Genomic DNA, 12,798 nt, shown 5'->3' with positions numbered 1-12,798 from the left:
TTTCACTTTTCACTTTCATGCACTGGAGAAGGAAATGGAAACCCACTCCAGTGTTCTCGCCTGGAGAATCCCAGGTATGGGGGAGCCTGGTGGGTTGCCGTCTATGGGGTCACACAGAGTCGGCCATGACTGAAGTAACTTAGCAGCAGCTAAGAGCACTGGGCAGGTAAAGTTAAAAGTAAAAAGATATGTTAACTTTTGATATAGTATTAAAAATGAGTCTATGATATTAATTTCATTGGTTCTCTAGTCTCATTTCTTTCTGCTAACTACATTTTCAGTCATCATTTCTGTAGATGCAGAAAATTATAAGCCCTGTTTGCTATAAAAATAAGTGATTGCCAGAGTCTTAAGGCCTCTAAATATCAGCTTTATGCAAAGAACCTTGGCAGGATAACAGACTGAAGAATAAGTCTTAAACTCATCACCTGATCCTCAAAAAAGCAAGAGAGTTCCAGAAAAACATCTATCTCTGCTTTATTGACTATGCCAAAGCCTTTGACTGTGTGGATCACAGTAAACTGTGGAAAATTCTGAAACAGATGGGAATACCAGACCACCTGATCTGCCTCTTGAGAAATCTGTACGCAGGTCAGGAAGCAACAGTTAGAACTGGACATGGAACAACAGGCTGGTTCTAAATAGGAAAAGGAGTATGTCAAGGCTGTATATTGTCACCCTGCGTATTTAACTTCTATGCAGAGTATATCATGCAAAACTCCGGGCTGGATGAAGCACAAGCTGGAATCAAGATTGCTCGGAGAAATATCAATAACCTCAGATATGCAGATGACACCACCCTTACGGCAGAAAGTGAAAAAGAACTAAAGAGCCTCTTGATGAAAGTGAAAGAGGAGAGTGAAAAGTTGGCTTAAAGCTCAACATTCAGTAAACTAAGATCATGGCATCTGGTCCCATCACTTCATGGCAAATAGATGGGGAAACAGTGGAAACAGTGTCAGACTTTATTTTTGGGGGGCTCCAAAATCACTGCAGATGGTGATTGCAGCCATGAAATTAAAAGACGCTTACTCCTTGGAAGGAAAGTTATGACCAACTTAGACAGCATATTAAAAAGCAGAGACATTACTTTGCCAACAAAGGTCTGTCTAGTCAAGGCTATGGTTTTTCCAGTAGTCATGTATGGATGTGAGAGTTGGACTATAAAGAACGCTGAGCACTGAAGAATTGATGCTTTTGAACTATGGTGTTGGAGAAGACTCTTGAGAGTCCCTTGGACAGCAAGGAGATCCAACCAGTCAATCTTAAAGGAAATCAATCCTGAATATTCACTGGGAAGACTGATGCTGAAGCTGACACTCCAATACTTTGGCCACCTGATGTGAAGAGCTGGCTCATTTGAAAAGACCTTGATGCTGGGAAAGATTGAAGGCGGGAGGAGAAGGGGATGACAGAGGATGAGATGGTGGGATGGCATCACCGATTCAATGGACATGAGTTTGAGTAAACTCCGGAAGTTGGTGATGGACAGGGACGCCTGGCGTGCTGCGGTTCATGGGATTGCAAAGAGTCAGACACGACTGAGCGACTGAACTGAACTGAACTGAACTGAATCACCTGACAAGCTTGTTGAACTAGATTCCTGACTCAGTAGATCTGTGAAGAGCCCAACAATTGTCTCCTCAGAAACCCCCACGTGATGGTGGCTGTGGTGATGCTGTTCCTCAGACAGCATTTCCATTATCATAGGATTAAGGTATGGTCGGGCGGCAAGACTCTACACTATTAACAGAAAGCCATTTTACAGTGACATAAGCTTAAAAATTGGGACTCTCCCCAAGATGTTTGATTTGAAGATGCTAAAAATTTAAGGCTTAGCTCATGTACGAGTAAGAATGCCTTGCTTTCAGATTTATACCTCTTTCGTATTTTTAATCATACAATATCCTAGCTAGTTTGTATATAGAAAATCCTTCTTGTCTTTTAGAGCTTAAAATACTGTTGTGAAGCATAACCATTAATCTTGAATATATACATAGAGTCGCTTATGATGGGAAACTTCATTTTCTATCATTTTTCCTGTATAAATCTTCTGAATTTTTTTGTGAGAAATGCATCAAGATGCCATCTTTCCCCCTTCACACTCAGTTGCCATCTAATTTATCTAAGAGATAAATTTCATAAAACAATGTAAATGAGATATTCTCTTAACACCACTTTTGTATCTTTCTAAAATATTGTACTTTCAAAGTGGCTAGTTAAAGAATAATTTAAAAAAATAATCGGCAAGTAAAATATGACAATAAGAAATCCCACACCATGCTACACGTAACTTCCAGAAAAGTCACTAAACAAGCCCTAAACAGAGTTCTTACCTGCATAAGTTGCTGCTTCAATTTCTGTATTTCTGAAATGTTCAGCTCACTGAACAAGTCAGAAACAGGGTGGAGAGACTCTCCTTTCCTTAAAGTGGGAGTCCGATAGTCTCCATTCAGTTTCACAAGGGGCCCGTGGATATGTCCATTCATTTTGTCATCATTGTTGGGTTCACTCCCATCCTCAGCAAACTTGAGCCCATCAACTGAGATGCTGATATGGTTATCATTGAGGGTGATGTATTGGGAGAGCTCCTTCCGCAGGCTGTTCTTTTGCTCCCTTTCATTTTTTAAGGTCTCAAGGGCTTCTTCCAGTTGGTGCTCAGCGATCTCTTTCAACCGGATGGCATCTTCCAGTTGGCTGTTCAGCAGCACCGTCTCCTCCTCAAATCGCTTAATCTCATGCTTTAAGCCTTCATATTCAACCTGAATTAGATAGGATAAAGAAGATTCATAAAACTAAAATTTGGGTCTTACAAAACTGCCATTAAACACTCTAGTGGACCTAACATTTAAAAAATTAAAAGTCTACAAAATAAATCTAAAAAGCACATGATGTATATATATACATTTAAGGTAACAGAATGGTTTCTTTAGATACCCATATATATATAAATTCAGTTCTTAGCAGAAATGAAAAAGGTACCTCTCTTAGAATTTCTTTTATAGGTTCCAATGATCAAAAGGGGACACTACTTGCCTAATCAATCAATACCATGTTTTGTAATAGTATATCAGAATACTCACAATCCAAGAAAAGGCTTTTATCATCACTATTACTTTGTTTTAAATTATTAATAATGAGGAAATTTTTATACTCAGGGCTAAGTTAAAAGATCACAGTATGAATATAACCTCAATAAAATATGTATGAGGGTAAGATGAGAAAGCAAAGAAATACTTCACATGCTTAAGGAAAGAACCTGGAATAACAGTGCCAATTACTCCAAAACAAAAGTGGAAGTGGATCAAGATAGTACAGCAGGAGGACATGGATCTCACCTCCTCCCCAAAACACATCAAAAATACATCTGCATGTGGAACAATTCTCACAGAAAACCAACTGGAGACTGGCAGAAGATCTCTCATACAAGCAAAGCTGCAAGGAAGAGCCCCCCCTAACCAGGTGATTTTGTACCAGCCCTGGCAGCTCTGCTTCAGGATGCCAGCTGGACAGACTTGGCGTCAGGCTTCAGATTGTGTTCAAGTCTGCTGTACATGTCTTGTTTTAGGACCAAACTTGAAGGGCCACGCTTCCTGGGGTGTGGTCTTTCTCAGTGTGATACAGGAAAATAAGGGGATTAGTCAAACCAAGGTTGGATGTCTGAAATCTGTGCTCCATTATGTCTGCTAATATTCCAATGTCAATGGAGCCGATGAATTTATTCTGCTACTTTTAAGGCACTACCAGGTTATGGCAGTGGGAGAGAGTAAAGAATTGAGAACAATCTAAATCTACCACACACTTTTATAATCACACGATGAGACTTTTTAAAAAAACTTTTTATTGTGGGTAATGTAAAAATACTCAAGTAGTGAGAAGAGTTCAATAACTCCCAGGAAACCCACCACTCAGTTTCAACAATCATCAACTCCTGGCCACTCCTTTCATCTATATTTTCATTCACTCTCCTAGCTGGATTTATTAACTCCAAGATATCACGTACTTTAGGATCTATCTCTCAAAGATGACTTTTTAAAAAAAGCATAGCCATAATTCCTTAAATAATTTCTTAAGAACAAGATATAATCTTAGTTATCAAAAACAATGTCAACAATTGGTTTGTATTGATATAGGAAATAAATAAAACTCAGTGAAAAAGGATAATATATTATTACAACCGTGCAATATAAGAGAGCAAATGGAAACTTAAGAAAATGTTAACAGTTGATCTTTAATGGTGGGAATAAAGGTGATTTTTAAGAAAAAAATACCTATATATTGTTATCAATATAATATTCTTTTGAATTACAACCAAATAAGAGCCTGTTCAAACACCTCCTTGGTTGTGAAAGTCCACAAATGAAAGAGATATCCCACTCTGAACACAACTGCCTTCTTTGGGGCCTTTTCCATGGCTCTTGCCACAGGTCATCCTTTAATAAGTGTTTTTATCTCCACAACTACTAAGAGGAAATATTTTTTATGCACCTAGGTGTCCCTCAGAGTGCTTTAATATCCCTTCTTGTGTCTCAATAAAATTCTGCTCCTGATAAATATTTGCTGAATAAACTATTGTGAATGAAAAAATAAAATGAAAAAAATATGACAATGTCAATTATGATTTTAGATAGTAATATGAACTGTGTTTACCTTTAAATATATTTTAATATTTATATGACTTTAAACCTTTGTTTTGTAAAGGATTTTAAAAACTAAAGGACAAGGCTTCCCTGGTGGTCTAGTGGTTGAGAATCTGCTTGCGAATGCAGGGGTCACAGATTTGATTTCTGGTCTGTGAAGATTCCTGCAGGTCCCAGAGCATCTAAGCTCATGTGTCACAACTACTGAGCCCATGCGCTGCCATTACTGAAGCCCACATGCCTAGAGGCAGTGCTCTGCAATAAGAGAAACCATGGCAACGAGAAGCCCGTGAACTGCAGCAAAAATAGTACCCCTTCATCAGAACCAGAGAAAATCTGCACACAACAATGACGACCCAGCACAAACAAAATAAATAAATAAATCTTAAATAAACAAAAAAACACTAAAGGATAGAGATCATAGATAATGATCATTTTCATATATTTGTATTCCTTCCCACACCCCTACATCTTCTTCACATAATCTCAATTCAGTGGCTTGTCTTGCAAACTTTAGATAAGAGTCTTGATACAGATTTAATTAGGGTGTAGGTTTGGCTGATGTAAGAGAGACCTAAGTAAGAGTGACTTATTTGAGAAAGAAATTTGTTTCTCTCGCATGTAATAGTACGGAGGTAAATAGTCAAGATTCAACATTCAAAAAACTCAGATCATGGCATCTGGTTCTATTACTTCATGGCAAATAAAAGGGAAAAAAAAAATGGAAATAGTGACAGATTTTATTTTCCTGAGCTCCAAAATCACTGAGGACAGTGACCGAAGCCATGAAATTAAAAAGATGCTGCTCCTTGGAAGAAAAGCTATGACAAACCTGGACAGTGTATTAAAAAACAGACATTATTTTGCCAACAAAGGTCCAACAAAGGTATAGTCAAAGCTGTGGTTTCTCCAGGATCGTGTACGGATGTGAGAGCTGGATTATAAAGAAGGCTGAGCACAGAAGAACTGATGTTTTTGAACTGTGGTGCTGGAGAAGACTCTTGAGAGTCCCTTGGACTGCAAAGAGATCAAACCAGTCAATCTTAAAGGAAATCAACCTTGAATATTCATTGGAATGACTGATTCTGAAGCTCCAATACTTTGGCCACCTGATGTGAAGAGCTGACTCACTGGAAAAGACTGATGCTGGGAAAGATCGAGGCCAAGAGGAGAACGGGGCAACAGAGGATAAGATGGTTGGATGGCATCATTGACTCAATGAATATGAGTTTGAGGAAACTCTGGGAGATAGGGACAGACAGGGAAGCCTGGTGCATTACAGTCCATAGGGTTGCAAAGAGTCAGACATAACTTAGCGAGTGAACAGCATCAAACAGTCAAGGGTCAGTATAAAATCTCTGTTTAATGAGGTCATCCAAGAATCAGACTCCTCCCATCTTATTGCACTGCCTCCTATACTAGTCTACATGATCTAAGGTTGCTTGACTTCTTGATCATGTTCCAAGAAGTGGGACAAAATAAGGGTACACCTCCTGTCTCTTTAAAGACCTGACTCAAAGTTGGCCATATCATTTCTCTTCACATCCCATTGGCTAGTACCAGTTGCAAAGACGGTGAAGAATGTAGTCTTCACTCTCAGTAGCCTTGTGCCCAGTTAAAAATTGGGTAATATATTGGAAGAAGGAAACAATGGATATTGATGGATAGTCAGCACTCACCACCACTCACTCAGACAGTGGTGGTGACCTGTGGAAATTCGCAGGTCCATGATAGAATTACTTAAAAGAGTCAAATCATAAAATTTTCTTAGTATAACAGGGTCTGTTTCCTTGTACCATGGTTTCTTCCAGGCCTTAGATACTGTAGAGTCATTTTCCTCCTGATCTTTACCTTTTCTATCCCTGGACAAATTGGGATACTGACTTGCCAGTCTTTCCCAGTATTTCAAGCAATCTTCTGACTGGCCTCAGATTATGTGATAGCTTACATTTGCAGATATTAATTTAGTTGGCAATGCAGAAATTTTATCCTGTAATCCTTGATAGACTGATGTCTTAGACCAAGCATTTTCAAATATTACTGTGTCCTCTGGACTAAATCCAGCTCATAGCCTATTTTTATAAGCAAATTTTATTGGAATATAGTCACATTATTTTATTTTTATATTGTCTATGGCTGCTTTTCATACCAGAACAGCAGAGTAGGGTAGTTGCAAGAAAGACTATATGGCTTGTAAAATCTAACATATTTGCTACCTAACCCTTTATAGAAAAATTTTGCTGACTCCTGGTCTACAGGAGGAAGGAAGGAAGACATTAATTAATGAAGTAAGACATTGATTTAGTTTGTATTGTAGATTTTTTTATTCTGTAACTTTTACTTAATTGATAGCAGACTTCCTTACGACTTGATCTCTTTCTATCTGGTCAGCTTCACTCATACTCACTCAAATGTGGTTTGTGCTTCTATTTACCCAGCTGTTTCATGTTTCTCTGCCTAGGCAAAGACAGTATTCCTGAAAACTCTTATTCATTCTTCAAGACCCAAATCAAGACTCTGATACTAACTGAAGTTTTTGTTGACCCACTCAGGCAAACAAATCACTCTGTTCTTCTACCATTATAGCAAGGCTGCATCATAGGATTAGAATCACAGCAAAGTGGAAGCACCAGAAATAGAATGGGAAGGCACTTAAAAATCGGTAATTGACATTTTGAAGACAGCATCAAAGTAGTCACCATTATAAAAATCAATACTTAGTTGCATTTCCTTACAACAGCTTCATAGTTTAGTAATTCTATTTTTAACTATGTGAGGGTTGGAGACAGCATTTAACACTGTAATCTTTTCAGAGTTTAGGAACTCTAAAGATCTTTTGTTTTCTTTTTGTTTTCCTTTTGGGTTTTATTTGGGAATTGTGAAGATCTTAATTTCAACCTGTATTGCTAAGACTAACAGATAGCTTTACTCTTCAATTACATGGGACCCTAAGCTCTTTGAGCCAGTAACAATGTTTTTTGTCCTCAAAAAAGTACATGGCTTCTGTATGACAAACCCACAGCAAACATTCTCAGTGGTGAAAAAGTGAAAGCATTTCCTCTAAGATCAGGAATAAGACAAGGGTGCCCACTCTTGCAACTATTACACAACATAGTTTTGGAAGTCCTAGCCATGGCAATCAGAGAAGAAAAAGAAATTAAAGGAATCCAGATTGGAAAAGAAGAAGTAAAACTCTCACTGTTCAGTTGCTCAGTCGTGTCTGACTCTTTGCGACCCCATGGACTGCAGCACACCAAGCCTCCCTGTCCATCACCAACTCCTGGAATTTACTCAAACTCAAGTCCATTTAGTCGGTGATGCCATTCAACCATCTCATCCTCTGTCATCCCCTTCTCCTCCTGCCTTCAATCTTTCCCAGCATCAAGGTCTTTTCCAACAGTCAGTCCTTTGCATCAGGTGGCCAAAGTATTGGAGTCTCAGCTTCAGCATCAGTCTTTTCAATAATATTCAGGACTGATTTTCTTTAGGATGGACAGGTTGGATCTCCTTGCTGTCCAAGGGACTCTCAAGAGTGCTCTCCAGTACCACAGTTTAAAAGCATCAATTCTTCAGTGCTCAGCTTTCTTTATAGTCCAACTCTCACATCTATACATGACTACTGGAAAAACCATAGCTTTGACTAGATGGACCTTTGCTGGCAGAGTAATGTCTCTGTTTTTTAACATGCTGTCTAAGTTGGTCATAACCTTTCTTCCAAGGAGCAAGCATCTTTTAATTTCATAGCTGCAGTCACCATCTGCAGTGATTTTGGAGCCCCCCAAAATAAAGTCTGTCACTGTTTCCATTGTTTCCCCATCTATTTGCCATGAAGTGATGTGACCAGATGCCATGATCTTAGAGCTAATCAATGAATTTAGTAAAGCTGCAGGATACAAAATTAACGGAAATTCTTTGAATTACTATGCACTAACAATGAAAAATCAGAAAGAGAAATTAAAGAAACAACCCATTCACCATTTCAACAAAAGAAGAAAATAAAATACCTAGGCATAAATCTACCTAAGGAAAAAAAAACCTACATGCAGAAAACTATAACACAATGATGAAAGAAATAAAGATGGCACAGAGAGAGATATATCATGCTCTTGGATTGGAAGAATCAATATTGTGAAAATAACTATACTACCCAAAGCCTTCTACAGATTCAGTGCAATCTCTATCAAATTACTAATAGCATTTTTCACAGAACTAGAAAAAAAAATTTTACAGTTTGTTTGGAAACACAAAAGACCCTGAATAGCCAAAGCAATCTTGAGAAAGAAAAATGCAGCTGGAGGAATCTACCTTCCTGACCTCACACTATACTATAAAGCTACCATCATCAAGACAGTATGGTACTGACACAAAAACAAAATATAGATCAATGGAACAAGACTGAAAGCCCAAAGATAAGCTGATGCACTTATGGGCAGCTTATTGTTGACAACGGAGGCAAGAATATACAATGGAGAAAAGACAGGCTCTCTTCAATAAGTGGCACTGGAAAAACTGTAAAATTCTTTTACAGCTATGTGTAAAAGAATGAAATTAGAACACTTTCTAACACTATGCATAAAAATAAACTCAAAATGGATTAAAGACCTAAATGTAAGGCCAGAAACTAAAAACTCTTAGAGAAAAAAGGCAAAACATTCTTTGACATAAATCACAGCAAGGTCCTCTTTGACGCATCTCCTAGATTAGTGAAAAAAAACAAAACTAAACTAAACTAAACAAATGGGGCCTAATTAAATGTAAAATCTTTTGCATAGCAAAGGAAACTATAAACAAGATGAGAAAACAACCCTCAGAATGGGAGAAAATAATTGCAAATGAAGCAACTGACGAACGATTAATTTCCAAAATATACAAGCAACTCACAAAGTTCAATATCAGAAAAACAAACAACCCAAATAAACAAACAAAAAGGGGCCAAAGTCCAAAGGCGAGGGTGGGAGCAGTTAGTGCCAGGACCCCACACTTACTGAGTACCCTCCAAGATTCATGGTGAGGAGGATATTCTCCCTGTAAACCTCTCTTCTGAACTCGGATGCCCTGGGGGAGAAGTTTGTGCTTTTCAGTTCAGATGGTGGAGTGGAGGGATGTGCGTTCATCTTCTCCTGTGAGAACACCAAAATTGCAACTAGCTGCTGAACAACCATCGCCAGGAGGATGTTGACACCTACCAAAAAGATACCCTACATCCAAGGACAAAGAAGAAGCTGCAACAAGACAGTAGAAGGGGTGCAATCATGTTAAAATCAAAACTCATACCTGCCAGAGACTCTTATAGGGTACAAACAAAACCTTGTGCACACCAGGATCCAGGAAAAAGGAACAGTGATCCCCACAAGAGACTGAGTCAGACCTGCTTGTGAATGTCTGAGGGTCTCCTGTGGAGGCATGGGTCAGCAGTGGCTGGCTGCAGGAACAGAGGCACTGGTAGCAGCAGTCCTAGTAGGCATGGCATGTGGCCTAAGTCTTCTTGGAGGAGGTTGCCCTTAGCCCTACCACAGAGCTTGCAGCCCTAACATGGAGCTGCTGGCTGGGCAACCCACAAACTGGAGAACAATCATATCAGAGAAGTTTCTTGCACTGTTGCAAAGGTTCTAGGCCCCACATCAGACTTCCCAACTTGGGGATCTGGCAAAAGGACTGGTAATCCCAAGGGAATTTGACTTTGAAGGTCAGAGGGATTTGATTACAGAATTTCCACAGGACTATGGGAAATGGAGATTCTTGGAGGGCACAAACAAAACCTTGTGTGCACCAGGACCCAAGGGAAAGGAGCAGTGACCCCACAAGAGACCGAGTCAGACTTGCCTGTGAGTGTTTGGGGGTCTTCTGTGGAGGTATAGGTCAACAGTGGCCTGCCGTGGGGTCAGGGGCACTCGCAGCAGCAGTCCATGAAGGCACATCTTGGCATCTCTTGGAGGAGGTCATCATTAGCCTTACCATAGAGTCTGCAGACTCCAGGACTGGGCTGCTTCAGGACAAACAACTAACAAGGAGGGAGCACAGCTCCACTCATCAACAGAAAATTGAATTAAAGATTTACTGAGCATGGCCCAGCCCACCAGAGCAAGACTCAGTTTTCCCCATGGAACACAGCCAGTCCCTCCCATCAGGAAGCTTGCACAAGCCTCTTATCCTCATCCATCGGAAGGCAGACAGAAGAAGCAAGAACTACAATCTCATGGCCTACAGAGTGAAAACTACCATCACAGAAAACTAACCAAAATGATCACATGGATCACAGCCTTGTGTAACTCAATGAAGCTATGAGCCATGTAGTATAGAGCAACCCAAGAGGGACAGGTCTGGTGGAGAGTCTGAGATGGGTCATGGTCTGACAAAATGTGGTCCACTGAAGAAGGGAATGGCAAACCACTTCAGTATTCTTGCCTTAAGAACCCCATGAACAGTATGAAAAGGCAAAAAGATATGACACTGAAAGATGAACCTGCCAGGTCATAGGTGTCCAATATGCTACTGGGGAAGAGCAGAGAAATAGCTCCAGAAAGAATGAAGAGGCTGAGCCAAAGTGGAAACAACACTGAGTTGTGGATGTGTCTGGTGGTGAAAGTAAAGCCAGTGCTGGAAATAACAACACTGCACAGGAGCCTGGAATGTTAGGTCCATGAATCAAGGTAAACTGGATGTGGTCAAACAGGAGATGGCAAGAGTGAAGATCGACATTATACAAATGAATCAGTGAACTACAATGGAATGGAATGGATGAATTTAATTCAGATGACCATAATATCTACTACTGTGGGCAAGAATCCCTTAGAAGAAATGGAGTAGCCATCATGGTCAACAAGAGTCTGAAATGCAGTAACTGGGTGCAGTCTCAACAATGACAGAATGATCTTGACTTCCTTTCAGGGCAAACCATTCAACATCACAGTAATCCAAGCCTATGCCCCCACCACTAATGCCAAAGAAGCTGAAGTTAAAGAGTCTATGAAGACCTATAAGACCTAGAACTAATACACACACAAACAAAAACAAAAACGTCCTTTTCATCAGGGAATTGGAATGCAAAAGTAGGAAGCCAAGAGATAACTGGACTAACAGGCAAGTTTGGCCTTGGAGTAAAAAATGTAGCAGGGCAAAGTTTACAAAATCTTTTCCAGGAGAACACACTGGTCACAGCAGACACCCTCTTCCAGCAACACAAGAGATGACTCTACACATGGACATCACCAGACGGTCAATACTGAAATCAGATGGGTTATATACTTTGCAACTGAAGATGGAAAAGCTCTATACAGCCAGCAAAAACAAGACCTGGAGCTGACTATGGCTCAGATCACTTGAGCTTCTCATTGCAAAGTACAGACTTAAATTGAAGAAAGTAGGGAAAACCAGTAGGCCATTCAAGCATGACCTAAATCAAATCCCTTATGATTACACAGTAGAAGTGACAAATAGATTCAAGGAATTAGATCTGATAGAGAGAGTGCCTGAAGACCTATGAACAGAGGTCAGTAACTCTGTATAGGAGGCAATGATCAAAACCATTGCCAAGAAAAAGAAATGCAACAAGGCAAGATGGTTGTCTGAGGAGGCCTTACAAATAGCTGAGAAGAAGAGAAATGAAAAGCAAGGGAGAAAGGGAAAGATTTACCCAACTAAATGCAGAGTTCCAGAGAATAGCAAGGAGAGATAAGAAAGTCTCCTTAAATGAACAATGCAAAGAAATAGAGGAAAACAATAGAATGGGAAAGACTAGTAATCACTTAAAGAAAATTATAGATTCAAGGGAACATTTCTTTCGAAGATAGGCATAATAAAGGACAGAAACAGCAAGGATCTAACAGAAAGCAGACGAGATTAAGAAGAGGTGGTAAGAATACACAGAATTGTACAAAAATGGTCTTAATGAACTGGATAACCATGATGGTGTGGTCACTCACCTAGGAGACATACTGGAGTGTGAAGTCAAGTGGGCATTAGGAAGCATTACTACAAATAAAGCTAGTGGAGGTGATGGAATTCCAGCTGAGCTATTTCAAATCCTAAAGGATAATGCTGTTAAAGGGCTGCACTCAATATGCCAGCACATTTGGAAAACTCAGCAATGGCCAGAGTATCGGAAAAGGTCAGTTTTCATTCTAATCCCAAAGAAAGGCAATGCCAAATAATGTTCAAA

General features: G+C 39.6%; 1 protein-coding gene across 7 annotated transcripts in view; it reads right to left on the bottom strand.

Moving 5' to 3' along the window:
* Positions 1-12,798, bottom strand: part of BICD1 (BICD cargo adaptor 1) — a 253,436-nt gene that overhangs the window by 53,513 nt on the left and 187,125 nt on the right. For all 7 annotated transcript variants that reach the window (XM_027541683.1, XM_027541678.1, XM_027541679.1 and 4 more), the window contains exon 4: positions 2,337-2,762. In XM_027541683.1, the coding sequence (XP_027397484.1) occupies positions 2,337-2,762 (426 nt within the window). The remainder of the gene's footprint in view (positions 1-2,336; positions 2,763-12,798) is intronic.

Source organism: Bos indicus x Bos taurus, chromosome 5, assembly GCF_003369695.1.
Source record: "Bos indicus x Bos taurus breed Angus x Brahman F1 hybrid chromosome 5, Bos_hybrid_MaternalHap_v2.0, whole genome shotgun sequence".
NCBI lineage: Eukaryota > Metazoa > Chordata > Mammalia > Artiodactyla > Bovidae > Bos > Bos indicus x Bos taurus.
Note: the sequence above shows the minus strand (reverse complement) of the source record. Positions and strands in the feature narration are given on the sequence as shown.